General features: G+C 40.0%; 1 protein-coding gene across 4 annotated transcripts in view; it reads left to right on the forward strand.

Moving 5' to 3' along the window:
• The window catches only part of ICE2 (interactor of little elongation complex ELL subunit 2), a 60,458-nt gene extending 43,834 nt beyond the window's left edge, over positions 1 to 16,624 (forward strand). The window contains exons 12-16 of one of the 4 annotated variants that reach the window (XR_006274506.1): positions 3,355 to 3,439; positions 3,856 to 3,906; positions 5,081 to 5,339; positions 7,719 to 8,177; positions 13,514 to 13,641. Coding sequence is in view for 3 of the 4 variants with exons in the window: in XM_038420582.2 (XP_038276510.1) it covers positions 3,355 to 3,439; positions 3,856 to 3,906; positions 5,081 to 5,339; positions 13,514 to 13,635; positions 15,382 to 15,448 (584 nt within the window). In the remaining variant the exon portion in view is untranslated. Of the gene's footprint in view, positions 1 to 3,354; positions 3,440 to 3,855; positions 3,907 to 5,080; positions 5,340 to 7,718; positions 9,708 to 13,513; positions 14,843 to 15,381 lie in introns of those variants that run through there. The other 3 variants (XM_038420582.2, XM_038420581.2, XM_038420587.2) reach the window with 3 other exon arrangements.
• The last annotated feature ends 7,138 nt before the right edge of the window (positions 16,625 to 23,762 follow it).

The following is a 23,762-nucleotide window of genomic DNA, read 5'->3' on the forward strand; positions in this document are numbered from 1 at the left end:
ACTTGTAATGGGTTAAGAAGCTAAGATAACCTCGCTGGCACCTGACCAAAATGACCAATGAGGAGATAAGATACTTTCAAATCGGGATGGGGGGGAAACAAAGGGTTTATCTGTCTGGGTGATGCTTTTGCTGGGAACAGATCAGGAATGCAGTCTCAGAACTTCTGTTAGTTAGTAAGTAATCTAGCTAGAAATGCGTTAGATTTCCTTTTGTTTAATGGCTGGTAAATTAAGCTGTGCTGAATGGAATGGATATTCCTGTTTTTGTGTCTTTTTGTAACTTAAGGTTTTGCCTAGAGGGACTCTGTTTTGAATCTAATTACTCTGCAAGGTATTTACCCTCCTGATTTTACAGAGGTGATTCTTTTACCTTTTCTTTAATTAAAATTCTTCTTTTAAGAACCTGATTGATTTTTCATTGTTCTTAAGATCCAGGGGTTTGGGTCTGTGTTCACCTGTACAAATTGGTGAGGACTTTTATCAAGTCTTCCCCAGAAAAGGGGGTGTAGGGCTCGGGGGGATATTTTGGGGGAAGACATCTCCAAGTGGGCTCTTTCCCTAGTCTTTGTTTAACACGATTGGTGGTGGCAGCATTGGATTCAAGAACAAGGCAAAGTTTGTACCTTGGGGAAGTTTTTAACCTAAGCTGGTAAGAATAAGCTTAGGGGGTCTTTCATTCAGGTCCCCACATCTGTACCCTAGAGTTCGGAATGGGGAAGGAACCTTGACAAAGGCCTATGTAAAGGGCTCTATGTTCCTTGACCCCCCACAGGACTCTATACTGTGGGGAGTGGGATTGATGGATCAATGGCATAGAATGAGGGATTTCAACTCGCATCTATGTGAAGGGGAGCCTTGAGGTAGGCCAGAGAGAGGTCAATTGAATCTGTGCAGTCACTATTCCAGGGATACATGGCAGTGGCTGCATAGACATATGCTGCTGTGCAGTTGCTCCAAATTTGCAACAAAGCAAACTCTCTGTACCATGTTTGTTTCCAAAGAAAGACATTCATGCTTGCTGTGAGCACAGTAAATGAAGTTGAGATCAGCTCCCTTTGTTTAAAATGGGAGCTGTTGTTTCTCAGCCAATAAAAAGATTTAAAAAAAATTAAGTTGTCTCCCTTCTTGTCATTCCTTTATGCGTATTAAGGTATTTTCAGGCCTTCATAAGTACCTAGATAAAAGCTAATAAAGACTAGGTTACTATTCTTGCCAGCAAGTTAAGAACTATGGATTGGATGAATGGACGATGAGGTGGATAGAAAGCTGGCTAGATGGTCGGGCTCAGCAGGTAGTGATCAACAGCTCAATGTCTAGTTGGCAGCCAGTATCAAGCGGAGTGCCCCAGGGGTTGGTCCTGGGGCCGGTTTTGTTCAACATCTTTATTAACGATCTGGACGATGGGATGAATTGCACCCCCAGCAAGTTCGCAGAGGACATTAAGCTGGGGGAAGAAGTAGATACACTGGAGGGTAGAGTTAGGGTCCAGAGTGACCTAGACAAAATGGAAGATTGGGACAAAAGAAATCTGATGAGGTTCAACAAAAACAAGTGCAGAGTCCTGCACTTAGGATGGAAGAATCCCATGCGCCGCTACAGGCTGGGGACCGACTGGCTAAGCAGCAGTTCTGCAGAAAAGGACCTGGGCATTACAGTGGACAAGAAGCTGGATATTAGTGAGCAGTGTGCCCTTGCTGCCAAGAAGGCCAACTGTATATTGGGCTGTATTAGTAGGAGCATTGCCAGCAGATCGAGGGAAGTGATTATTCGGCACTGGTGGGGCCACAGCTGGAGTATTGCGTCCAGTTTTGGTCCCCCCACTACAGAAGGGATGTGGACAAATTGGAGAGAGTCCAGCGGAGGGCAAAGAAAATGATTAGGGGGCTGGGGCACATGACTTATGAGGAGAGGCTGAGGGAACTGGGGTTATTTAGTCTGCAGAAGAGAAGAATGAGGGAGGATTTGACAGCAGCCTTCAATTACTTGAAGGGGGGTTCCAAGGAGAATGGAGCTAGGCTGTTCTCAGTGGTGGCAGATTACACAACAAGGAACAATGGTCTCAAGTTGCAGTGGGAGAGGTCTGGGTTGGATATTAGGAAAACTATTTCATTAGGAGGATGGTGAAGCACTGGAATGGGTTACCTAGGGAGGTTGTGGAATCTCCATCCTTAGAGGTTTTTAAGGTCAGGCTTCACAAAGCCCTGGCTGGGATGATTTAGTTGGTATTGGTCCTGCTTTGAGCAAGGGATTGGACTAGATGACCTCCTGAGGTCTCTTCTAACCCTAATATTCTATTTTCTAATGAGAGCACCTCTGTGCCGGTTGTCCTCTTCCTGTTTCTAATCCATTAAGAATAATGATGTTTATTCAGTAATCTTCCACAACATCAAATAATGAATTACCTAATGTTTGGCATTGAATATAAAATAACTGGGATAAGCCATTTGAGTATAATGGTTGTTTTAAAATTCATTGGTTCTACAATTGCAGATTTGTAATGAGCTTGTGAAGTCCACAAAATATATATTTTCTCTTGCTACTCATGATGTTCTGTTTGCAGTAAACTTTTTTTTTTTTTTTATAATTTCCAACAATAAAATTCTGATTTCCCCTGTGGAAACTAGAATGAAAGGGGTTTTCCAGGAGGGAACTCTCTCAATATGTTGTCTTGGGCCAGTGATATGATGCACTAGCCAACTCTCACCATTCTCCTGACCTATTCACATAGCTGAAGTTGTGTATCTTAGGTCGACACCGCCCCCCTCCCCCCCCAAGTGTAGACCAGGGCTTAGATGGTAAGTGGGACTGGGACTGTCTTTTTGTTGTATGATTATACAGCCCCTGGTACAATGAGGTCCTGGTCCATGACAGGGGCTCCTAGCCACTATGATAATAAAAATAATAAGTTTAATGCAGAATACCCAGAACACTATTACAAAAATGAACAAGGTTACAGTCAGTGGGAATTCCATCAGGATTTTGGAGGCAGAATATGGGGTATGGCTGGTTAATAAGTGCAGCCCACCTGCTCCTGAGATTGTTTAACTGGTCCAGATTTTTCTATTTTGTTTTCTGTCCAGCATAATTTGGAAGCACAGGCCTGAGCATGGACATCTATATTTAGAGAAAAATTACAGCAATGTAGAGTTTCATTTGCAAATACTTATACAGAATGCATTAATGGCTAGAAATGCTTTTTACCTGATTGACTTTCAGATAAGCAAAACTTGTAACATTCTCTTTTAAATTGGATTTGGCTTCTACACACACATTTAATAAAGTCTTTTCTTACCAGGTTTGTTCTCTCTTGCTATTTCTTTACTGAAGAGATTCAATTAATAATTTTTTTTTCAGGACATATTGATGCCTTTACGTCAAAGCTCATTATGCTTGAAGAGATTTCTCCAGAACGGTTAAAAGAAAAATTTGGATTATTTAAGTAAGTAAACTTTATTGACCACAATTTAAAAAAAAAATCAAGATGAAACAGCTTCAGAATTAACAAACCTTTTCCAAGTCATTTCTTATGATAGTTCTTAATCTGTAAGTGGCAAAGCGCTCACTGAGTGTAAGTGGAACCATGATTTTATCCTTTTGCTTTAGTTTAAAATTTAGATAAGATTCCCAAATGCTGCGTTTAGTATGATGGCCAAGATTTCCAGTCACAACTAATGACTTCGGGTGCCTCTGTTTATTGGATGAGCAACTTGAGGCATCATAAAAGGACCTGATTATCAAAACATTACTTACTGAAAATCCGATCCCTTCAGGGTGTCTCAAGGGTTCCCAAAATCACTTGTCACTTTTGAAAATCTTGGCTTATAAATTTACCTTCTGTGAATTTTCTACTCACAGGCCTGCAAATCCATTAAATATATTTCGACATATCTTGAAGAAAGTGATTGAGTAAGTACTTTTTGCTGTTGTTAAATATTTATGTTGCAGTAGAACCCAGAGGCTCCAAAGATCTTTTTTTTCTTTTGTAATGTGATTGTCTACTCTTCTGCTGCTATTTCTATTTTAACTTTGATAATACAGTTACTTTTTATGTACAAAAGAGTATGTAACCCTAAATGCTTTACAGATATGGTACAAAATAAGAGTTTGATCCTACAAGCCCCCTTACTCAAGAGTAGACCTTCCTCAGACAATAAATCCCACTGGCATTTCTCACGTCGCTGAGTTTGCAGGATTGGGCCCTAACGTTTATTGGTGCTTCCAGGGAAACATTTACGCTTTGCTAGCCTTTTGCTTGTACTGGGAACAGATTGTTGTTTTTTATCCCCCTGCAGGGCTTCACTTGTCCTTACTTATAGTTGCACAGTTTTTCTCAATATGTCTTCACCAGTTCTCTGCGGCTTTTTTCTCTAATTTATTTTGCGTTATTTAACTGCTAAAATTTTCTCAGGCTGTTAGCCACTTTGGAAATATGAAATTTGTTTCGAAAAGCCAGTTTCTTGCCATGCATGTATATGAAGCGTCTTACTTTAAGGTTTTGAGATTCACGGTTTTTGGGTCCAGTCTTTGACATGTAACTAAGACTTTTCTGGTGGTGAATGGGTTGAGCCTTTACTTTCTATAAATCTACATAATCCTGGGTGAATTAAAAAAGCTTCCAGTGTATGAATTCATTATTATGCTTTCATCATTGTGCTTTCTCATGATTTATGTGCTTTGCTGAAAAGGGATGGATTTTAGCATGTGCTCAAGTGCTTAGCTGAATCAGGCCCTAAATAACTAATGATAATAATACACAAATGGAAGATAAATTAGCATTTTCATCCATATATTTTTTTAATTCCTTTGTTTATAAACAGGTTGCAGATTATATACGTTATTTAGGTGTGTTAATATATTTAATGTAAATATTAGATACTTAGATGCTCCACTGTGTCAGCTATGTTCTCCTTTTTTTTTTTTTTAACAAGTCGTTATCCACCAGAAGCCATTTACTGTTTTTACCATCTCTGATTATGAACAGATCAAATGGTTGGACTAAGAAGCAAAAATACGATTTGTTTTATTTACTCTACTTTTTAGTAAGTCTTGAATTTTGATTTGTGATATGACTGTGCTTTAGTTTGCAGGAGGGCTCTTACTTATTGACTCATGCTTCAGGAGATTCATCAGTTGCAATTTATCAAAGCTGTCTTGGGAAAGTGACCAGAGCATCATATAATTTACATAAAGCTCACTGCAGTCTGCCTAATGTACCTTCCACCCTCTCCGTTCCATGGGTACCATTAGATCCCAACCTTCCTTTACCCTATCACACTAATAAAGGAAGAGTCCCATGCACCTTTCCACCTAGACCCCAAGAAACTACGAGAAAACAGAAGGTAAGTAACCACACTAAATGCAAATAAATGTGTTGGCTCATTTGAAATAAGCAAATTTGCTCCATAGATTACAGATATTTTACTAAAAAGAAAAGAAGGACTTGTGACACCTTAGAGACTAACAAATTTATTTGAGCATAAGCTTTCATGAGCTACAGCTCACTTCATCGGATGCATTCAGTGGAAAATACAGTGGGGAGATTTATATACATAGAGAACTTGAAACAGTGGGTGTTACCATACACACTGTAACCAGAGTGATCACTTAAGGTGAGCTATTACCAGCAGGAGAGTGGGGGGGGGGGGAAACCTTTTGTAGTGATAATCAAGGTGGGCCATTTCCAGCAGTTGAGAAGAACATCTGAGGAACGGTGTGGGGGAGGGGGAATAAACATGGGGAAATAGTTTTACTTTGTGTAATGACCCATCCACTCCCAGTCTCTATTCAAGCCTAAATTAATTATATCCAGTTTGCAAATTAATTCCAATTCAGTAGTCTCTCCTTGGAGTCTGTTTTTGAAGTTTTTTTGTTGAAGAATTGCCACTTTTAGGTCTGTAATCGAGTGACCGGAGAGATTGAAGTGTTCTCCAACTGGTTTTTGAATGTTATAATTCTTGACGTCTGATTTGTGTTCATTTATTCTTTTATGTAGAGACTGTCCAGTTTGGCCAATGTACATGGCAGAGGGGCATTGCTGGCACATGATGGCATATATCACATTGGTAGATGTGCAGGTGAATGAGCCTCTGGTATTGTGTGGCTGATGTGATTAGGCCCTATGATGGTGTCCCCTGAATAGATATGTGGACAGAGTTGGCAATGGGCTTTGTTGCAAGGATAGGTTCCTGGGTTAATGGTTCTATTGTGTGGTGTGTGGTTGCTGGTGAGTATTTGCTTCAGGTTGGGAGGCCGTCTGTAAGCAAGGACTGGCCTGTCTCCCAAGATCTTTGAGAGTGATGGGTCATCCTTCAGGATAGGTCGTAGATCCTTGATGCGTTGGAGAGGTTTTAGTTGGGGGCTGAAGGTGATGGCTAGTGGCATTCTGTTATTTTCTTTGTTGGGCCTGTCCTGTAGTAGGTGACTTCTGGGTACTCTTCTGGCTCTGTCAATCTGTTTCTTCACTTCAGCAGGTGGGTATTGTAGTTGTAAGAACTACAAATGGAGTTCTGGAGGCAGATTTTTGTGCTGTCCTTTTTGATCGCATTTTTTTCCTCAAACTATCTCAGGAGGAATTTTTTTTAAACAAAAGTTTACGTAACTGCTCCTCTTCCCATCTTGATTTCACTGAAACCCTGATTTGCTTCTTTTGGGAAGGGAAAGCCTCTGGATATACACTCTGGTTTGTGTTTTTATGAAGAGCATGTGCAGAAACAACAGTATTCCTGTTCCACAAAGAAAAAAAAATCCCCCAACCTAGTCCCTGAAGTGTGTAAGATCAAGAGAGACAAATTCTCATAAACATATTGCAGATAAAATAGCTTGTTGCCTGCTTCTGATCCCACATAACTTCATTGCCTTTGAAGATATTCTAATTACAAGTCAGGTGGCTTTTTGAGACGAGCCTGAGGTAAAGGATGTTACTCAAATTCTCATTCCTAAACTATATCCTCTTAAACAGTGAAATAATCATGGAAATGGCTACCTTTTTATTTTTATACAAGACTATTTTTAAAATATGAGCCGTATGTCACTCCTTGTCTGAAGGCATGTGATTTACCTTTTATTTAGGAAAATATGATTGTGATGTCTCAGACATAAAAATAATTTTATTTGACTGGCTTATTCCCTTCTAGTAAAAATGAACAACTTCACACTGTGTGTGTTTTCCGTTACTTCACAGACTAAGTTAGCATGAAGATATAGATTTTAATAATCAGTTTGTTAGAAATGAATTTTACCAAAGAATTTATCAGACTGCGAAAATGACCGTGTCTTCTAAAATTAAATCACAAGTAAACTGATTTAGTGTAACACAATGTTAAATTTATATTGAACTGATTATCTAGGTCTGGAGAAGCCTCTGATGGAATTTGTCATAGTCCCAAACTATAGGGCAGTGAGTAAACAATGCATTTCGCAAACTGTGAGAATTTCCACTAACAAATCCAAACTGTTCACTTTACTTTTTAAAATGTCACAGCATTTGTACAAAATATTAAAGAACATCCAAACAGTATTTCTGGTAGCTTAGTTTGCTCCTGTATTTTTTCAAGAGGTTCCTTATATTAATCTATTGTATAATTGTGACATGCTCTAAAGGACTGCTCTGTGGACCAAATGTAGCTGGCAATTTTCTGAATATAAGCCTGTATTTAGGTTTAAAATTTAATGCAGATTGAAATAGCTAATACTTTCCCCCCCCCCCCCAATGCTTCTAGATGAATTGGGCAAAAGTGCACACAGACACACCCAACAATGAAAAGCCAGGATCCATGGAAACAAAAAGCAATCCCTTGCCAGCTAAGCCTGTTAGAAATGAAGGTGTGGCTGCAAAGAAACTGAAGAAAAATAATGGCAAACAAGCAAATAAGATGAAAAAGTGGAAAAAGAAATAAAAGCAAACTCAAGCAAAGCAGGAAGAGCTTAGCCACAGTGAGAAAACATGGATTGGAAAAAGCACAAGTCAAACAAAGAGCTTATTTTTCATAATATTTCAGAGAAGTCAGAATGCCCTGGCAGAGGAGAGCTGCACAGCCATATTGAGGAAGGTTGTGAAATGCTACGATACCTTAACCCTTTCTTAACTCACTGAATGCAACTCAAATGTGAACATCTTATTTTAAGTTAGCACATGAGAAGAAAAGTCAAGTGTCTACAATTAAGACCTGTGGACAAAAGTAAATACCATAACTGCTTTTGTTTTTATATTAAAAATATAATTTTGAGAAAAGAAGCATTAATTAACACCAATATTACATAAAGATGAAAAAAGTACTTTCTTTTTCCAACTGTCTTGATTCTTTTTCCAGTTTTTGCAGATGTGTATTTTTGATATTATTTGAATTGTGTACTGGTTTTAAATGTAAAATGCAGCATCAGCAGTTTCAATGTAATTAGTTAATGTTATTAAAAAGCAGGGTGTGTTGTGCCCAGTTTGAAAAGGAAATATTACCCCTGAGAATAAAGTTGTGTAATTAACAGCTTTTGATGAGCAACATTTGTTATGTTTGCAGAAGCGTTGTGTCTTTTGAATTCCATTATTGATATACCTGTTGGCATAGTGTCCTAGTGAGCATTACAGTATACCACAGTATAAAAAGGTTAAAATTGACTTCCGTGTTTTCTCAAGATTAGTTTTTGGCATTAAAATTCTTTCCAAAACTTCAAATCCTCAAGATCCAGTATGTTGTTAATGTAGTACTGAATGACTACAGCCTCAGTCCTGTGTCTTTTCATAGGCAGACGCTTGTTGAAGTCAGTAGGGCTCCATGCAAGCAAAGAAACTTTCGCCCATATGTAACAAGTTGCAGGATGATGGGCTTTAGTCATTATTACAGAGACAAGACAGACATTTGCTGTGGCTCAGTAGTTCACTTGTAGTTTAGAAGCCAAGCTGAAAGGGGTGAGTTCATACAAAGAGTCAGAGAGGAAAATTCTTGGCTAGCGATGGGTGTAACTACATGTTTTCTGTTTGAGTGAATATCAGTAAAATTGCCATTTTGTAAAATGCTAAAAAATTAGATTATAAATTGCAATACACCACGAATTTATTATCAACATACATAGGTTATTTAAATAATTTATAAATGTTATACATTTATAAAAGTTATTGTCAAAGGAAAGGGTTTTTTTATGCACTCTGACTACTATATTGCACAGCGCCCTCGAGGTTTTATCCAATAGGCAACTTGCAGGTCACACTTCAAAACTAAAAATTATGATTGCTAAATTATATGCTATTTATGAAGGGTTTTTTCTATTGCTGCCGATAATTAATTAGTATGGGTTACATCCTGAGAGGTGATGAGCTACTCCTGAATACTCGGGATAAAGAATGTAAACTTTTTTTTAATGCCTGAGCTCTTCTGTAGGCCTTGACTGTGTTCACTGGGGCTATTCATGAACACAGAGTACTCACATGCAGGATCAGGGCCTTAGTTAGCAATGAGTTTGTTCAAAATGTTTTGTCTGTATGTTATGTAAGTTAATTGCACCATTATGTTCAAAGTTGTTATACTCAAATGTACTGTATACAAATGTATTTTAATATCCCTTAAAGATGAATAAAATATTTAGTTAATTGGGTTATATATATTTATTTTTTAAAACTTAGTGCTATATTAAAGAAACAGGTTTTAAAGCAATGCTGATAGTTTTTAATGCACATTTGCCAATCTTCTGTGAAATATAAAATATTTTGTAATTTACCAGTATTGTTATATTTTATTTATATCTTTATTTATCTTCTGTTAACTCCCCAGACATTGCTTCAGTTGTTCCTTTTAGATGCAATACATTAACAAGGAGCAACATATTTGATAGTAATTTGCTAAATAATGAATATTTGATTCAAAATCATAAATCCATTTTGTGACCTCCCATGGAGAAGTATTTTGCTTATGAGTCATGTGCCAGCTAACTGAGGGTGGGGATCCAAAGCATAGTTTTCAGCATAAAAGTAAAAAATTGTATTATAACAACCAAGAAATTTGATATTTGGACATAGACCTGTTAACTTCATGCTGAGTTTGCCCTAATATCATAGAATGTCAAGGTTGGAAGGAATCTCAGGAGGTCATCTAATCCAACCCCCTGCTCAAAGCAGCACCAATACCCAATTTTTGCCCCAGATCCCTAAATGGCCCCCTCAGGGATTGAACTCGCAACCCTAGGTTTAGCAGGCCAGTGCTCAAACCACTGAGCTATCCCTCCCTTCTGTGTGTCTGAAAGGCTTAACCTTTCAACTCTGATAATATATTAATGTGTGTAATCCCAGTTATTATACAGTAAAATGGACAGGAATCTAAAGGTTAAATGAGTAACACATTTGTATGTACTGTTGCATTTAAATTTTCAGATTCTGATAAAACTTGGACTGTACAAACTGTTCCGGATTAACTGGGTCTGTGTATAGTTTGCCCTCTCTGATTATGATGAATTCGGTTGGGGTGGCCAATCTGAACCTGAGAAGGAGCCAGAATTTAGCAATGTACATACCAAAGAGCCACAGTAATACATCAGCAGCTCCCTCTGCCCTGCTTCCAGTGTTTCCCGTCAGCCCCACTAATGAGCACCTCCTCCTCCTTCCCCGCACCTCCCAATCAGCTGTTTCGTGGCATGCAGGAGGCTCTGGGGGGGAGGAGGGAAGGGCATGGCAGCCTCAGGGGAGGGGTGGGAAGGGGTGGAGTTGGGGGCAGGGCCAGGGGTTGAGCAGTGAGCATCCTCCCCCCAGCACATTGGAAAGTTGGTGCCTGTAGCTTCCGCCCCAGAATAGGTGCCTATACAAGGAGCCGCATATTAACTTCTGAAGAGCAGCATGTGGCTCCAGAGCCACAGGTTGGCCACCTCTAAATTAGGGAGTTGTGTTCCTTGGTTCTTTTCACACCCATGCTTTTAGCAAGTTGCATTAAATGTGTGGAGTGCCTCTTCCCAGAGATGCCGATCTTTGAGTGGTCCATATAGTGGGTGAAATTTGGGATTACACTAGTGTATCAGTGCTTCAACTAATGGCATGACAAGCTTCCCACCAGGGAGGAAAGATGCTGTCATGTTTGTTCCTGGAGTTGCCAAAACTGATGATCTTGGGGATTTCAGCATATAGGCAGAGGAGAGATTTGGTGCATTGGCCCAGGACAGCATGACTCTCGAGTCAGCCTTTGGTAATGCACCTGTAGTCTTGGGCATTACTTATGCAGGTAGGTTCACTTTTGAATCTATCTTGATCTGCACTAATGTAGAAAGCAACGTGAATGCCATCTTGATCACCCATAGTGACCTCGTTGGGGGCTTCAGGACCAAAAACAACAACCCTGTTTTGTAATTTTCCCTAGGAGTCCATTGAAAACTTTCGGAATCCCAACCCCAACTGGATTATCTAGGAATTACTGTGAGGCAAATAATAATTCCAAAACTGTTTGGGGAGCAAAATCATCCTTCCTTTGGATAGCAGCACTGGCAGCCTGGTAGGGCAGTGGTTTTCAATCTTTTGTTATTTGCAGACCCCTAAAAAAAACCTTAAATGCAGGTGCAGACCTTTTCGGGTATCTTAGACATAGGTTGAAAACTACTGTTTTATGGTAATGACAACTTTTTGTGGACACCTTAGACATAGTCTGCTGACCCCCAGGCATCTGCAGACCCCTGGTTGAAAACCACTGTGTTAGGGCATTTATAGTCAACTATCCACAACTATAAATGATCTGGCCCTCAAGAATCCACAGTAAAGATTTCTATGGTTTATCAATGACCAGTGAAAGATGAAACAAGAAAGGAGGACAGTGAAAATATAGAATGGATTCATTTCTTTAACAAAAAAGTATTTTAAAATTCTCTGTCATGGCTGTGGTAAAGATTCAACTCTATTTCCTCCACTATGGTATCAGTGAAGTTCTGTCCATTGGAACAATACTTTATCCTGTGTGCACAAAATTCATTGTTGATGAGGACTACACAGTAGATTGTTCAGAAATAATATCATTATTTGTCTAATTACAGGAAATTGTGTACAAAAATAACTCTCAAGATTAGACTAGATTAATCAAAGTGCAAACATAAAAGGAACTGAAAGCCTAAGTGAGCTTCGAGCCTCAGCTCTAGTTTCTGGTTTCAATTTAACGTTTTAGAGAAAGAGTTTAGGAGAATTTCTTCAGGAAAATAAGTGTTTGTAAAATAGTTTTCAACCAACCCCAAAACACACTGGTTATGCAGCTGTGTACTCAGCTACTGCTGTGGGCTCTTTTCATGGTAGTAACCAAACCATGGTAGGGAGGGAAGATGAATGAAAAGAAAAGTTTGTTGATTCTGTGAAGATAGTACCAACTCTTAAGCATGTTCCAAATCCCAATCCAGAGTAGAATGTTGTGAGAAGCCGTGTGTTTATTGGTTAGAGAAGGGATTTGCGAGTGAAGGAAAGTAAGTACTCCTGAGCTCTAGGTCTTGGTTTTTACTACTGACTTGCTTTGTGAACGTGAGCCACAACCTTTAGGGCCAAATTTTGAAAGGGTCCTACATTTTGAACCTTTGTGCCCAGAATAGATTATTGTTATGTGTGATAAAATTTAGATTACTCCAATTTGTGGGTTCACATTTGGTTACCGCTCCCTGTATGTCATCTAAATTCTTATAATGGCATTCATCACCTGCGTATCTCCATTGGTTTGGGTCTCCCTCAATGGGCTGTTGATAACTTCAGTTGATTTTTTCAGTGTTCTGGCATCTGTTTAGTTCATGGTTCATGGATGGTAGGCTTTTAAGCAGCCCCTCACTAGGACAGATTGAAACAGTAAATCATTCATGTATCATTTAGCCTTGGCCACCTCAGGATTGCTACTACCTTATAGGTCAAGGTCAGCTGGAGAAAAGAGGTTCTCTGTCTTTTAAACAGAGACACATGATGAGCTATTTGGTCATTGATTAGTGTGGGAAAGGTCCCATGAATAGGTAAGCGCTTCCTCTTCAGTTTCTTTTTACAATAAAAGATTTTTTTTCTCCTCCAACTCCTTCTCTTCCTCCAATTTATGAGGTTAGGTTTTCACATTGCGTAACCACGTAGGTTTTGCCATACTGGGTCAGACCAGTGCGCTTTCAAATCCAGTAGATTCCCTTCATTAGCGACTATTACTTGGTGCTTCCGAACAAGATGAAAATACCCTGTAACATAGCTGGCCAGTTGTGCATTGCTGGGTGAGGCGTGGCTATTGGTTTACATCTGGAAGCATGAGATTTTATAAGTCCCCTTTCTTAGCATGCATAACCCTAATGGCTATTGTTCATAAAATGCAATTTCCTCTCTTTAACTCCTGCAATAACAAGCGCAATCAAACATTATCGCAGCATGTACCACATATTGGTGGAGAGACTATGGACCTCCTCCTTTCCTATATATGATTGTCCAGGGCTCCTCCCTTCCTCTTGGCAATTGCAAAACATCCCCATGGCAATGACAGAAATTGTTTATGTGCAAAAAAAAATTAGGAAAGTATTTAAATATTTTTCCACTGTCTTTTAATGCAAGTTTAGCTGCTGGAAGCAAGGAGGAGAGCCAGCACCATATGACCAGAAAGCTCCCCAGGGATCACAGTTTGGGAACCTCCCACACAGTAAAGGCCACTGTTCAATGATGTGCTGTTTGAAGAGGTATTTCCTTTTATTCTCAATTTATTTGCCATCCAGTTGAAGTAACCCTTTGTTATCAAAAGAAGAAAATAATCAGTTCAGACGCTGTCCTTCAGCATATTTAATACTGTCCTCCATTTTAGTCTCCTCTAGCTTTTCCCATATCTAAATGAATGTACCTTTTACAGTATCTCATTCTCTAGAAGTCCCACTATATCTGTAATATCCCACTAAAATGTCCCTCTGAGAAGTTGCTAAATGACCTATATCTTTTCTAAGCAATATTGAACACAGTACATCTCATAAGAACGTGTCATTGTTAAATATGTCCTCTTATTTCTTCTTGCTTAATGCTCACTAGCATAGCGTTTGCTATTGTTTTTAAACTTGCTAAAATGTATTTGTCCGATTGTCCACGATGATTCTCAGATTTTTTCCCCATGAAAGTTCAGCCACTAACCTATACCAGAATTACTAGATTATTTTTGAAAATGTGCATTACTATATACTTTATCCAAGTTACATTTCAAATGTGGGGGCACAAAACAGACTTAAAACCAGTCTAAATGGTCAGCTAAGGATGTATTACTCTTGTACTACAGGGCATTTTTTAAATTGAGATTGGTAGTAAAGCCTGTGAAATAGCATCATCAGAGGAAAAGGGAAGGGGCACATTTTTCACTATAGAATCTAACTACTTGTCCCTGGTTCCTCGTATATAGTAAATTAGCTCATAATTAGAGCAGGGTGGAATTTGTTTCGCAAATAGTTTATTTGTTGAAAGATGCCATTTTATTTGACCCAAAACTGTTTGCAGATTGGTGTCCAGTACACTGAATAATTTCTACTGAACCAAAAAATCAAAATGTTGGTGTTGAAATGAAGCAGTGGTGGTCGTGCCTGCTTTGTAACTTTTAGGCCAGTAGTTACGACGCTCTCCTTGGATGTGGGGCTTCAGTTCATATGGAGAAGGGCTTGGACTTGAATCTCCCATGTTGCAGGAGGTTGCCCTTGTCACTGGGCTATGGGATATTCTGGAATGGGGCTTCCTCAACCTCTCTTGTAGGAGCTGTTCCCCTTGGTGTAAGTAATTAAATAGTCATTGTAGGTGGGACTTGAACTGGGTTTCTATATGCTAGGTGAGTGCCCTAATCACCAGGCTACAGAGTTACTCTCACTCTCTTTTCCTGGTTTCAGAGTAGCAGCCGTGTTAGTCTGTATTCGCAAAAAGAAAAGGAGTACTTGTGGCACCTTAGAGACTAACAAATTTATTAGAGCATAAGCTTTCGTGAGCTACAGCTCACTTCATCGGTGAAGTGAGCTGTAGCTCACGAAAGCTTATGCTCTAATAAATTTGTTAGTCTCTAAGGTGCCACAAGTACTCCTTTTCTCTTTTCCTGGACCAATGACTATTCAGTGCCAGTCATTACCCATTCATAATCATTCATAAAATGTTTTGTTCGATCTGACTCCAAATGTTTTATGCCTTCTCAATTTGCCAAAAAACTCGGGGTTGGGGGGAGATTCTGGTTGACCTGAAGTGAAACTTTTTTCCAGTTTTGTAGAATTGCTAGCAAACCAAAAGAAGCCATTATTCAGCCAACTCTCCTCACAAAATGTTTTTGACAAATAGCCTGTTCTAGAGATGTACCTTTCAGTACTTCATATTGTGCAGAACATAATGGAGGGAGGCTCCTTAATCTTCAGTTGAGTAATAGTCTTTTTCACGTAAGTCAAAAGAATCCATACACTAATTTTCTTTCCCAGGAATATGTCTGAATCAACCAGCCCCATTCCCTTGGATGATGGCATGGGTCCAGCTGCAGCTCTATAGATATATTCAAAAAGGCTATTCCAAGAACTGTATGATAACATCTCCGTTTTATTAAAACTTGTGCCAGAGCATCAGCCTATATAGTCTCCCACATACAGTTGAGATTTTTCTGTAATAAGATGGTGCAATTAGCTAGGAGCATGATACAACCTGTCTAGGTCTCCAAATTGAAGTGTGCAGCTTTTATTTCTGCATTCCCTGAGGTGCTGCCATATTAGTAGTAGTTGTTCAGAAAGGGGCTTAGGAACGCTGTGGTAGTATCCCATACCCAGTGTTATGCTTACCTAAAATGTTGAAAAATCATCAGGTTGGGGGAGGAAAGGAAGGGGAATCTAGGTTCTTTATTACTTTTGGGTTCTGAGCCTTTAGGGTCATGTTTTCAGGCTTTTCTCTACAACTCTGAGGACTAGAATCTTCTTTAAAAATGAAAGCTGAGATTCTCACATAATCACAGGATTCTAGGAGTGTGGTTTTCAGAAATATACCAACTATGAGACTCTCCATAAAATTGCTGGAGTTGGCAATGCTGCACACCTCCATGCTGATGTAATCAATCGCTCTACACCAACCAGCATGCATTACGAGGATCATGCAATCAAGGGACTGTGCATAACTAAAAGGAGGAGGTGCAGAAGGGATAGTGGAATATTCCTCTGAAAAAGCAACATCACAGGTCATGGAAGTTAGGCCAAGTAAGCTGTCATTAATCATTTCTTAGACAGCTAGTGCAATCAATTGAGGATTCTCAGGAGTACAAGCACTAGTGAGAAACCAGTGGCAGCAGAGCAGTTTGACCCAGATGTGCTGTTGATGTTGGTGAGAAGGTCACAGAGTACCAAGGCACCTCAGCTGTGCATGCCTCCCTGCTCTTTCACAATCTCCCCAACCTGTGTTTTTAGTGGGATGATGCAGCATAACTAGTCCCCCTCTGCTATCCTGTATTTTCCCTAGTAAATTCTCCCCTTTGGCATACATTTACTTGGAAGATAGAGAACACGGCCTTTTGAATTTAGTGCAAATACTTAAGTGCAGCTATTAATGAGTGCTGCCAAATTTCCTTTATGATCAATATCCCTAATGCAATTTACCAGAACCCATTTAAAACCATCAACAGGATAAGAAGAAGATAAATAAACACTTTGGAAATAAATATAATGGCTGAAAATCAGTTTTAGAATAATTGTTCTAGCAGTGAATAAATCACTTTCTATTTTATGTATTTATGAATTCATGGCTCCTTTGTAGACTTGAAGGTTTATTTATCCCATATCTCTGTGAACTACATAAACATCATCCTAACCAGTGAACATGTCAATACCTGCAGAGCTCCATCTACCAAACTTCTGAGCAAGCAGAGTTGTTCTTTCAAGGTCAAAATATAGGAATTAATTGAGAAAATGTTTCCCATGGACTCAAGCAGTTTTTCAACTAGCTCTGTCCATAATATGTGTTCTCAGATGGTGCCTGATGAGCTTTTATGGGAATGCAGTTTAGATAGCAGTTTGAATTCAAACATAAATAATAGCACAGAAAGTAACTTCCACCACATCTCCTTATGCTCAAAGAATGCAGAGTAGCCCCACTGAGAATCACCTGACCATACAAACACCTTTTTAATTCAGATTGTTTTATATATAATGTACCCAGTACCATAGGTGTGCATTGTATACAGGTTTATTCTGGTAGCTACACAAAAGGAACATGAATCACCTTAGTGTAAATCTGAGGTTGTCTGCACTTGCCATGGTACATGATTACATGTGCATTGTGTCATAACCCCCCATTGACCAAATATGAAGCATGTTGCTGAAGAAGAGCACACAACAAGTAAGCTAGCATTCATGAGGGGTGTGGGTATGTACATGCTGGACAAAGAGGAGCATGTGATTCTGCACTTCTACCTGGCAGACCCAGAATCACTGCAGGAACCAGAATCCAAGGTTGGTAAATTTTCCAGTGATTCTCCCTATTCCCACTTCCTGGAAATATCCCCTCCACCTGCTCCAGTGATACATGTCTGAAACCAGCCTTCAGTCCACTCTGACATCGTCCCAAGCAACACATGGCTGAAAATCAGTGATTGTATTGTAATCTTGATGAACTACTGTAAAGCATTTAGCGGAAGCTATAACAGATTATTAATGAGCAGTCACTGTTCTCTGGTGTCTCTGTATTTCTCACCCAAAACTTTGGCAGGGATAGTCCCTGAGCCATGCAGACCAGAGAGAAAGGGAGAGAGGGACTATGGAGAAAGAAAGAAGCCAATCAGTGATCAGAGCAGCTGTCACTTTGGCATGTTTCACAAGCACTAAGAGTGTGTGTGTGTGTGTGTGTGTGTGTGTGTGTGTGTGTAAACAAAGTTTGTCTGTCTCTCTTCACCAATTAAGATATGTACCCCATGTCATGTCTCATGTCTGTGAATCCAAAGAACAGATGTAAACATAAAAGGTTCCCCTCCATGCCAACTCCACAGCCTGACAGGATAAAGAATGGTACAGTGTCCTTTGACTTTTAAGTATGCAATTGCATCCCTATTGGTTTGACGGCTTGTATCTCTGCACCCATGCCTTGGAATTGCTGGTTCCTTAGGCCTTTTTTGGCCACAAAAGTATCTTCAAGCCTTTCTTTGGGACAGCTTCAGAGGAAAGATGACAGCTGTCTCTCCATGTCCACCCTGTAGATCTAATGTCGCTTGCACCTCTCCCTGCCTCCCTTAAGAGGTCAGAAATCAGTTCCTTTTGGGAACACCAGCCAGTCCCCAAGATACAATCAAAAACATTCCATCTTAGATAAAAGAAGCATTTCTTAGAGGTTTACAAAAGAGAAGATGCTAATGAAATATGTTAAATATTACACATAGGCTATGCAACATTCATTCATTCATTCCAACCCTGCACTTAGGTTACAGTCAATTTGTAAGTTTATCTGACCCACTATCTGGCAGAAATCGCTTCGGCTAGATCTCAAAACTGCACCTCCACTCCAAAAGTGCAGGTCTCACTCTGCCTGACAGAAATGGTGCTAACTGCTACTACCCTCCTTCACTGAATGCCCTGTCTTCTTAGACACCAAGTTAGCTATACCTTGCTTCAGCTTTGATCTTGCTTGCTACCCCCCCAACGCTGGCCCTGCCTTTTATATGCAGAAAAACATTGTGGCATAGGTGGGCTATGGAGTTTTTATAGCATGTTGGGGGCGGGGGGGCTCAGAAAGAAAAAGGTTGAGAACCCCTGACCTAGGCATCAGAGATAGTAAATAGGAAACGGAGATTTGTGGCAAGTGTTTTAGGCCTGTCTTTGATTGTATGTCATCTGATTTAGTGATATATTTATTAGTTACTTTGTCATATATTGATGATGAAATTGTGGGGTTATAGTTTCAAAAGAGCCTAAGACAGTTACACTTTCAACTCCCATTGTGTTTTGGTGGGATATGGGCACCTTGACAGTCTAAATATCTAATGTCTGACTATCTACTTTTCCCTCTAAGGGCTTGTCTACACTTACAGGGCGGCAGCGGCATTACTGTAGCACTTAGTGAAGATGCTACTTATGCCAACAGGAGAGCTTCTCCCATTGGCATAGATACTCCACCTCTCCAAGAGTCGGTAGCTATGTCAATGGGAGAAGCCCTCCTGTTGACATAACCCCGGGGCAGACTGTGCTCAGTTAGTATAACGTTGCTGTAGGGGTGTGGATTTTCTACATCCCTGAGCGATGCAGTTATACTGACATCAGTTAGTAGAGTAGCTAAATATCAGGAGATATTGGTTAACATGGCATTTCTTGCTACTCAAAAAGGACTAAAAGAAGCCAAGCTTTAGCCTGCTCTCTAACCATGATAGTTAGATAAAACAGCTTTTAAATGAGCCATATACAAAACCAGCAATGAAGTGGAGGGGTTTGAATCCATATGGAACCTGATTTTGAAAGATGCCAAGGGAAAAGGACTTCTAAAATTTCTATTGAGGGTGGAAAAAGTGTAGAAAATATGGGAAGTGAGAGAGTAATGACCTTTTCTGATAAAGGGCACAGAAGACACTTAGTAGGATAATGTACTCTTTGAATTTGTTACATTAAAATCCTGATTTGAATACACTTGTTTAAGTAGTTACCGCTTTGGTGACTGTGTTTGCTAAAGGAATATTTATTTGTTGAATTGTAAATTTTTAGCTCTTTGGGACAAGACCATCTTTCTGTTCCATGTGGTACACAATTTGGACTCCTAGGCATGACCACAATATAAATAAAAAACCTGAGCATTACTTTTATTCAGATATGGTACAGCACAGAACAGGAAAGGGTATACATGGTGTAGATGGTGAGATGCATATGTTTTGTCTCATGTGGCGTTTATACCATTGAAAATATATGGATTTCCTTGTGTATATAAAAATGTTTTGGAAAAAAAAGTGGGACAAAAGTTGATTATATTTGTCTCAGCCTCTTCAGTAATATATTGGGAAAGTAAAAGCAACAAAGTCCTTCTGTAATTTAGTTTTTGGGGGGTGTGCACATGCCTGTTTGTGTGTCAGAGAGAGGTCATAGAAAAAGTTCAACAATCTTTGTATCTGAAAAGTTTCAACAGAATGTATTTAATCAACATCAGTTTAGGCTCTGGTTATCATTGTATTGCCTCAACAATGATTGATTTGCAATTACTTTTCTTGAGGGATATCCTCTAGATCATGCATCCGATGAAGTGAGCTGTAGCTCACGAAAGCTTATGCTCAAATAAATTTGTTAGTCTCTAAGGTGCCACAAGTACTCCTTTTCTTTTTGCGGATACAGATTAACATGGCTGCTACTCTGAAACCTCTAGATCTTGAAACCAAAAAGAAACCTATCTCTATGTCTGAAAAGCAAAGTGAAAAATTTTTACACTAAAGGGGTTTGCTTGTTGTAATACTATAGTGCTGCTTGTCAGTGCTGAGTTTTTAATCTCCGTGATGTGTGTGTGTGTGTGTGTGTGCATGTGTGCGTGTTTTGTTTTGTTTTTGTTTTTTGAAGGGGCATGTTAGAGGTAGATCTGTCAATCTTAAGTATTTATACAGGATAGTTGCTACAGTACATAGGTACTGATACATAGTTGTTTCATTCATTTCACTGGGAAAGAGTGTCTTGTCTAAGGATTGTTTAAAATGAGTTTGAACCTGATACTTAACTACATTCCTTGAACGTTACAAGACTATTGCTCCAAATCAGTAGGTGTTACAACCTTCCCACCCTTTGGCAGGGACCCGTTGTTTATCCAAACTACAAAATTGGCTATACTGTGAGTCACTGAAATGGAAGAGTAGCTTGCAGGTAAGCAGTAGTACAGAAATAGAGCTGATTTTCTGTGACAACTTTCTAAGGAGAAAATCTCTTAAAAGTTTTCTGAAGCTTCCATCTTCTAGTGTTGATCCTATGCCATTCCCCAGGAACAGCAAGTTGTGGAGTAGTTACACATGCTGTTTCCACCACAATTGCCAAAGGCCCTATTTGCACTAGGAACATTTTTTCCCTAATTTCCTACTGTTACGAACACTGGTGTCAGCAACCCAGGGGAACACTAGCGCAGCCAGACAGCTGCTGCTGCCAACATTTTAAGTACTCTGTCATTTAATCCTGCTCACACCCTAATTGTGATGGTGCTTAAAACACAGGCAGAAGCAGTAGTCTATCTACACTAGGGGCTTGTGTATATGAACACTTAGTTTGCCACAAGCTGGGGTGTAAATCTACCTTACGCTAGTCTGCTGTGCACTAAGTGTCTGTGTGGGCCCTGCTGCCACACACAAATGTTCCCTAATGGGCTTTGATCTGTCCCATTTTGAAACTGGAATAGATTCAAGTGCAGTTAGAGACCTGTGTGGCAGCAAGGTCTACACAGAGACTTGAGCGCAGCTGGATAGTGTGAGGTAGCCAAGCCCTGAGATGCCTAACAGTAGTAACACCAGAGCTGAATCAGTCTCAGCAATGGTGGAAGATTTTTGAAAAAATGTCCCTAGTGTCTTTGGGACACAAGCCAGCAAAAATATTCAGATTCAGGCAGAATAACTAGTCTCTGCCCCCCAATGACATCCTGAGGCTGCTTGGTGAATTTTCCCCCTTTCAGTGTCTGATTTTCTTTTTATACTTAAAGTGGTATAATGGATTGGACCAGCCCCCTGAAAGCAGCCAGATATTTTGCTTTAGAACAGAGTGTTAGGGAATCCTCCTGTATTCAGGAAATTCATTGAAACATGGTTACACACAATAGGAATGCTTGTTTGTGTATCATGTGATTGTTTCATTCACTCTGTGTAGACACTTAGTTCATTTACACTATCAGTTCTTGGTATTTGTCAAGTGTGTTTTTATTTCTCTCTGCCTGTGTTTGTAGGCAACCTCTAACCTCCATAGGACGAGACTAGTAGGTCCATGTTACATAATGAAAGACCAAATAGCTGGGCATTGGTGTTTCAATTTAGAAATCCAACTGAACTAATTCAGTGTGCTCAGAAAACTATAAAGCCTGTCTTTAAATACTTGTGATAAATGAAGGGCAGTAACATGAACCTGAGTTGACATTTATATTTAACTTCATGTGTAGCCTGTGATCAGTTTAAGAGAGTGGCAAATTTGTATTTTTCTCTGAGTCCCCCTGGGTTATACATCAGTTTGGCTTGAACTCCTCTGTTCATTTGCTAAGCAGATTTATCTCAAACATCATTCTGAGGTGACAGCTTCACTTTCTCTTAAAGATGTGAATGTGATAGGTTCGTCTTAGTTCTGCAAACTGAACAGAAACACCCAGGGTGAAAAAAGCAGAGGCCAACATGACCACAGTGTATCATTTGGTTATGGTGGAGTGACTTATTACATGCAGGATTGAATGACAGCTGCCCTGTTGCTGGAGAAGTGTGTGGTGATTGCACTGTGGAAGCTAGCTACTCCAGACTGCTACCAATCAGTTGCTAACCAGTTTGGAGTGGGAAAGTAGACCATTGGAGTCGTGTTAATGCAAGTGTGCAGGGCCATTAATCACATCCTGCTCCTAAAGACCGTGACTCTTGGCAACGTGCATGAGATTGTGAATGGCTTTGCACAAATGGGCTTGCTTAACTGTGGAGGGGCAATAGATGGCACGCACATTCCAATTCTGGCACTAGACCACCTAGCCACCGAGTACATTAATCACAAGGGATATTTCTCAATGGTTCTCCAGGCGCTTGTGGATCACTGTGGACGTTTCACAGACATTAACGCAAGCTGGTCTGGAAAGGTGCATGACACACACATCTTTCGGAACACTGGCCTGTTCAAGAAGCTGCAAACCGGGACTTTCTTCCCAGACCAGAAGTTCACCGTAGGGGAAGTCAAAATGCCCATTGTGATCCTGGGAGACCCTGCCTACCCCTTAATACCGTAGCTCATGAAGCCATACACAGGGCAACCTTACAGCAGCAAAGAGCAGTTCAACAACAGGCTGAGCAAGTGCAGAATGACTGTGCAGTGTGCATTTGGCCGTTTAAAAGCTCACTGGCGATGCCTGTATGGGAAGCTGGACATGGCCGATGACAATATTCCTGTGCTTATAGCCGCATGCTCCATAATATTTGTGAAGGGAAGGGTGAAAGCTTCACTCAAGGCTGGACCACAGAAGCTCAGTGCCTGGAGGCTGAGTTTGAACAGCCGGAGACCAGGGCTATTAGACGGGCACAGTGCAAGGCCATAAGGATCAGGGATGCTTTGAGGCAGCAATTTGAAGCTGAAAGCCACTAATATTTGTTGGTTTCAGAGTAGCAGCCGTGTTAGTCTGTATTCGCAAAAAGAAAAGGAGTACTTGTGGCACCTTAGAGACTAACAAATGTATTTGAGCATAAGCTTTCGTGAGCTACAGCTCACTTCATCGGATGCATTTGGTGGAAAATACAGAGGGGAGATTGATATACACACACAGAGATCATGTTCTCTGTGTGTGTATATCAATCTCCCCTCTGAATTTTCCACCAAATGCATCCAATGAAGTGAGCTGTAGCTCACGAAAGCTTATGCTCAAATAAATTTGTTAGTCTCTAAGGTGCCACAAGTACTCCTTTTAATATTTGTTGCTATGCTCGGGATTGCAGTGCTTGTAATGCTAGGAGGTTATTGGTGCACATGATGCAAGAAGGAGCCTTAACATAACTGTATGTTGCTTTGCAGTGCTCTTTTTGCTTTCTGTTAATAGAATAAAAATTGCTTTCAAACAAACACAATTCTTTTATTGAAAGACAACAACCACAGGAGAGAGTCAAATGAAAAAAGGGAAAAGGAAGGGGATGGGGGAATGGAAGGAATGGGGGAAT

This window comes from Dermochelys coriacea, chromosome 10, assembly GCF_009764565.3.
Source record: "Dermochelys coriacea isolate rDerCor1 chromosome 10, rDerCor1.pri.v4, whole genome shotgun sequence".
Classification (NCBI taxonomy): Eukaryota; Metazoa; Chordata; order Testudines; family Dermochelyidae; genus Dermochelys; species Dermochelys coriacea.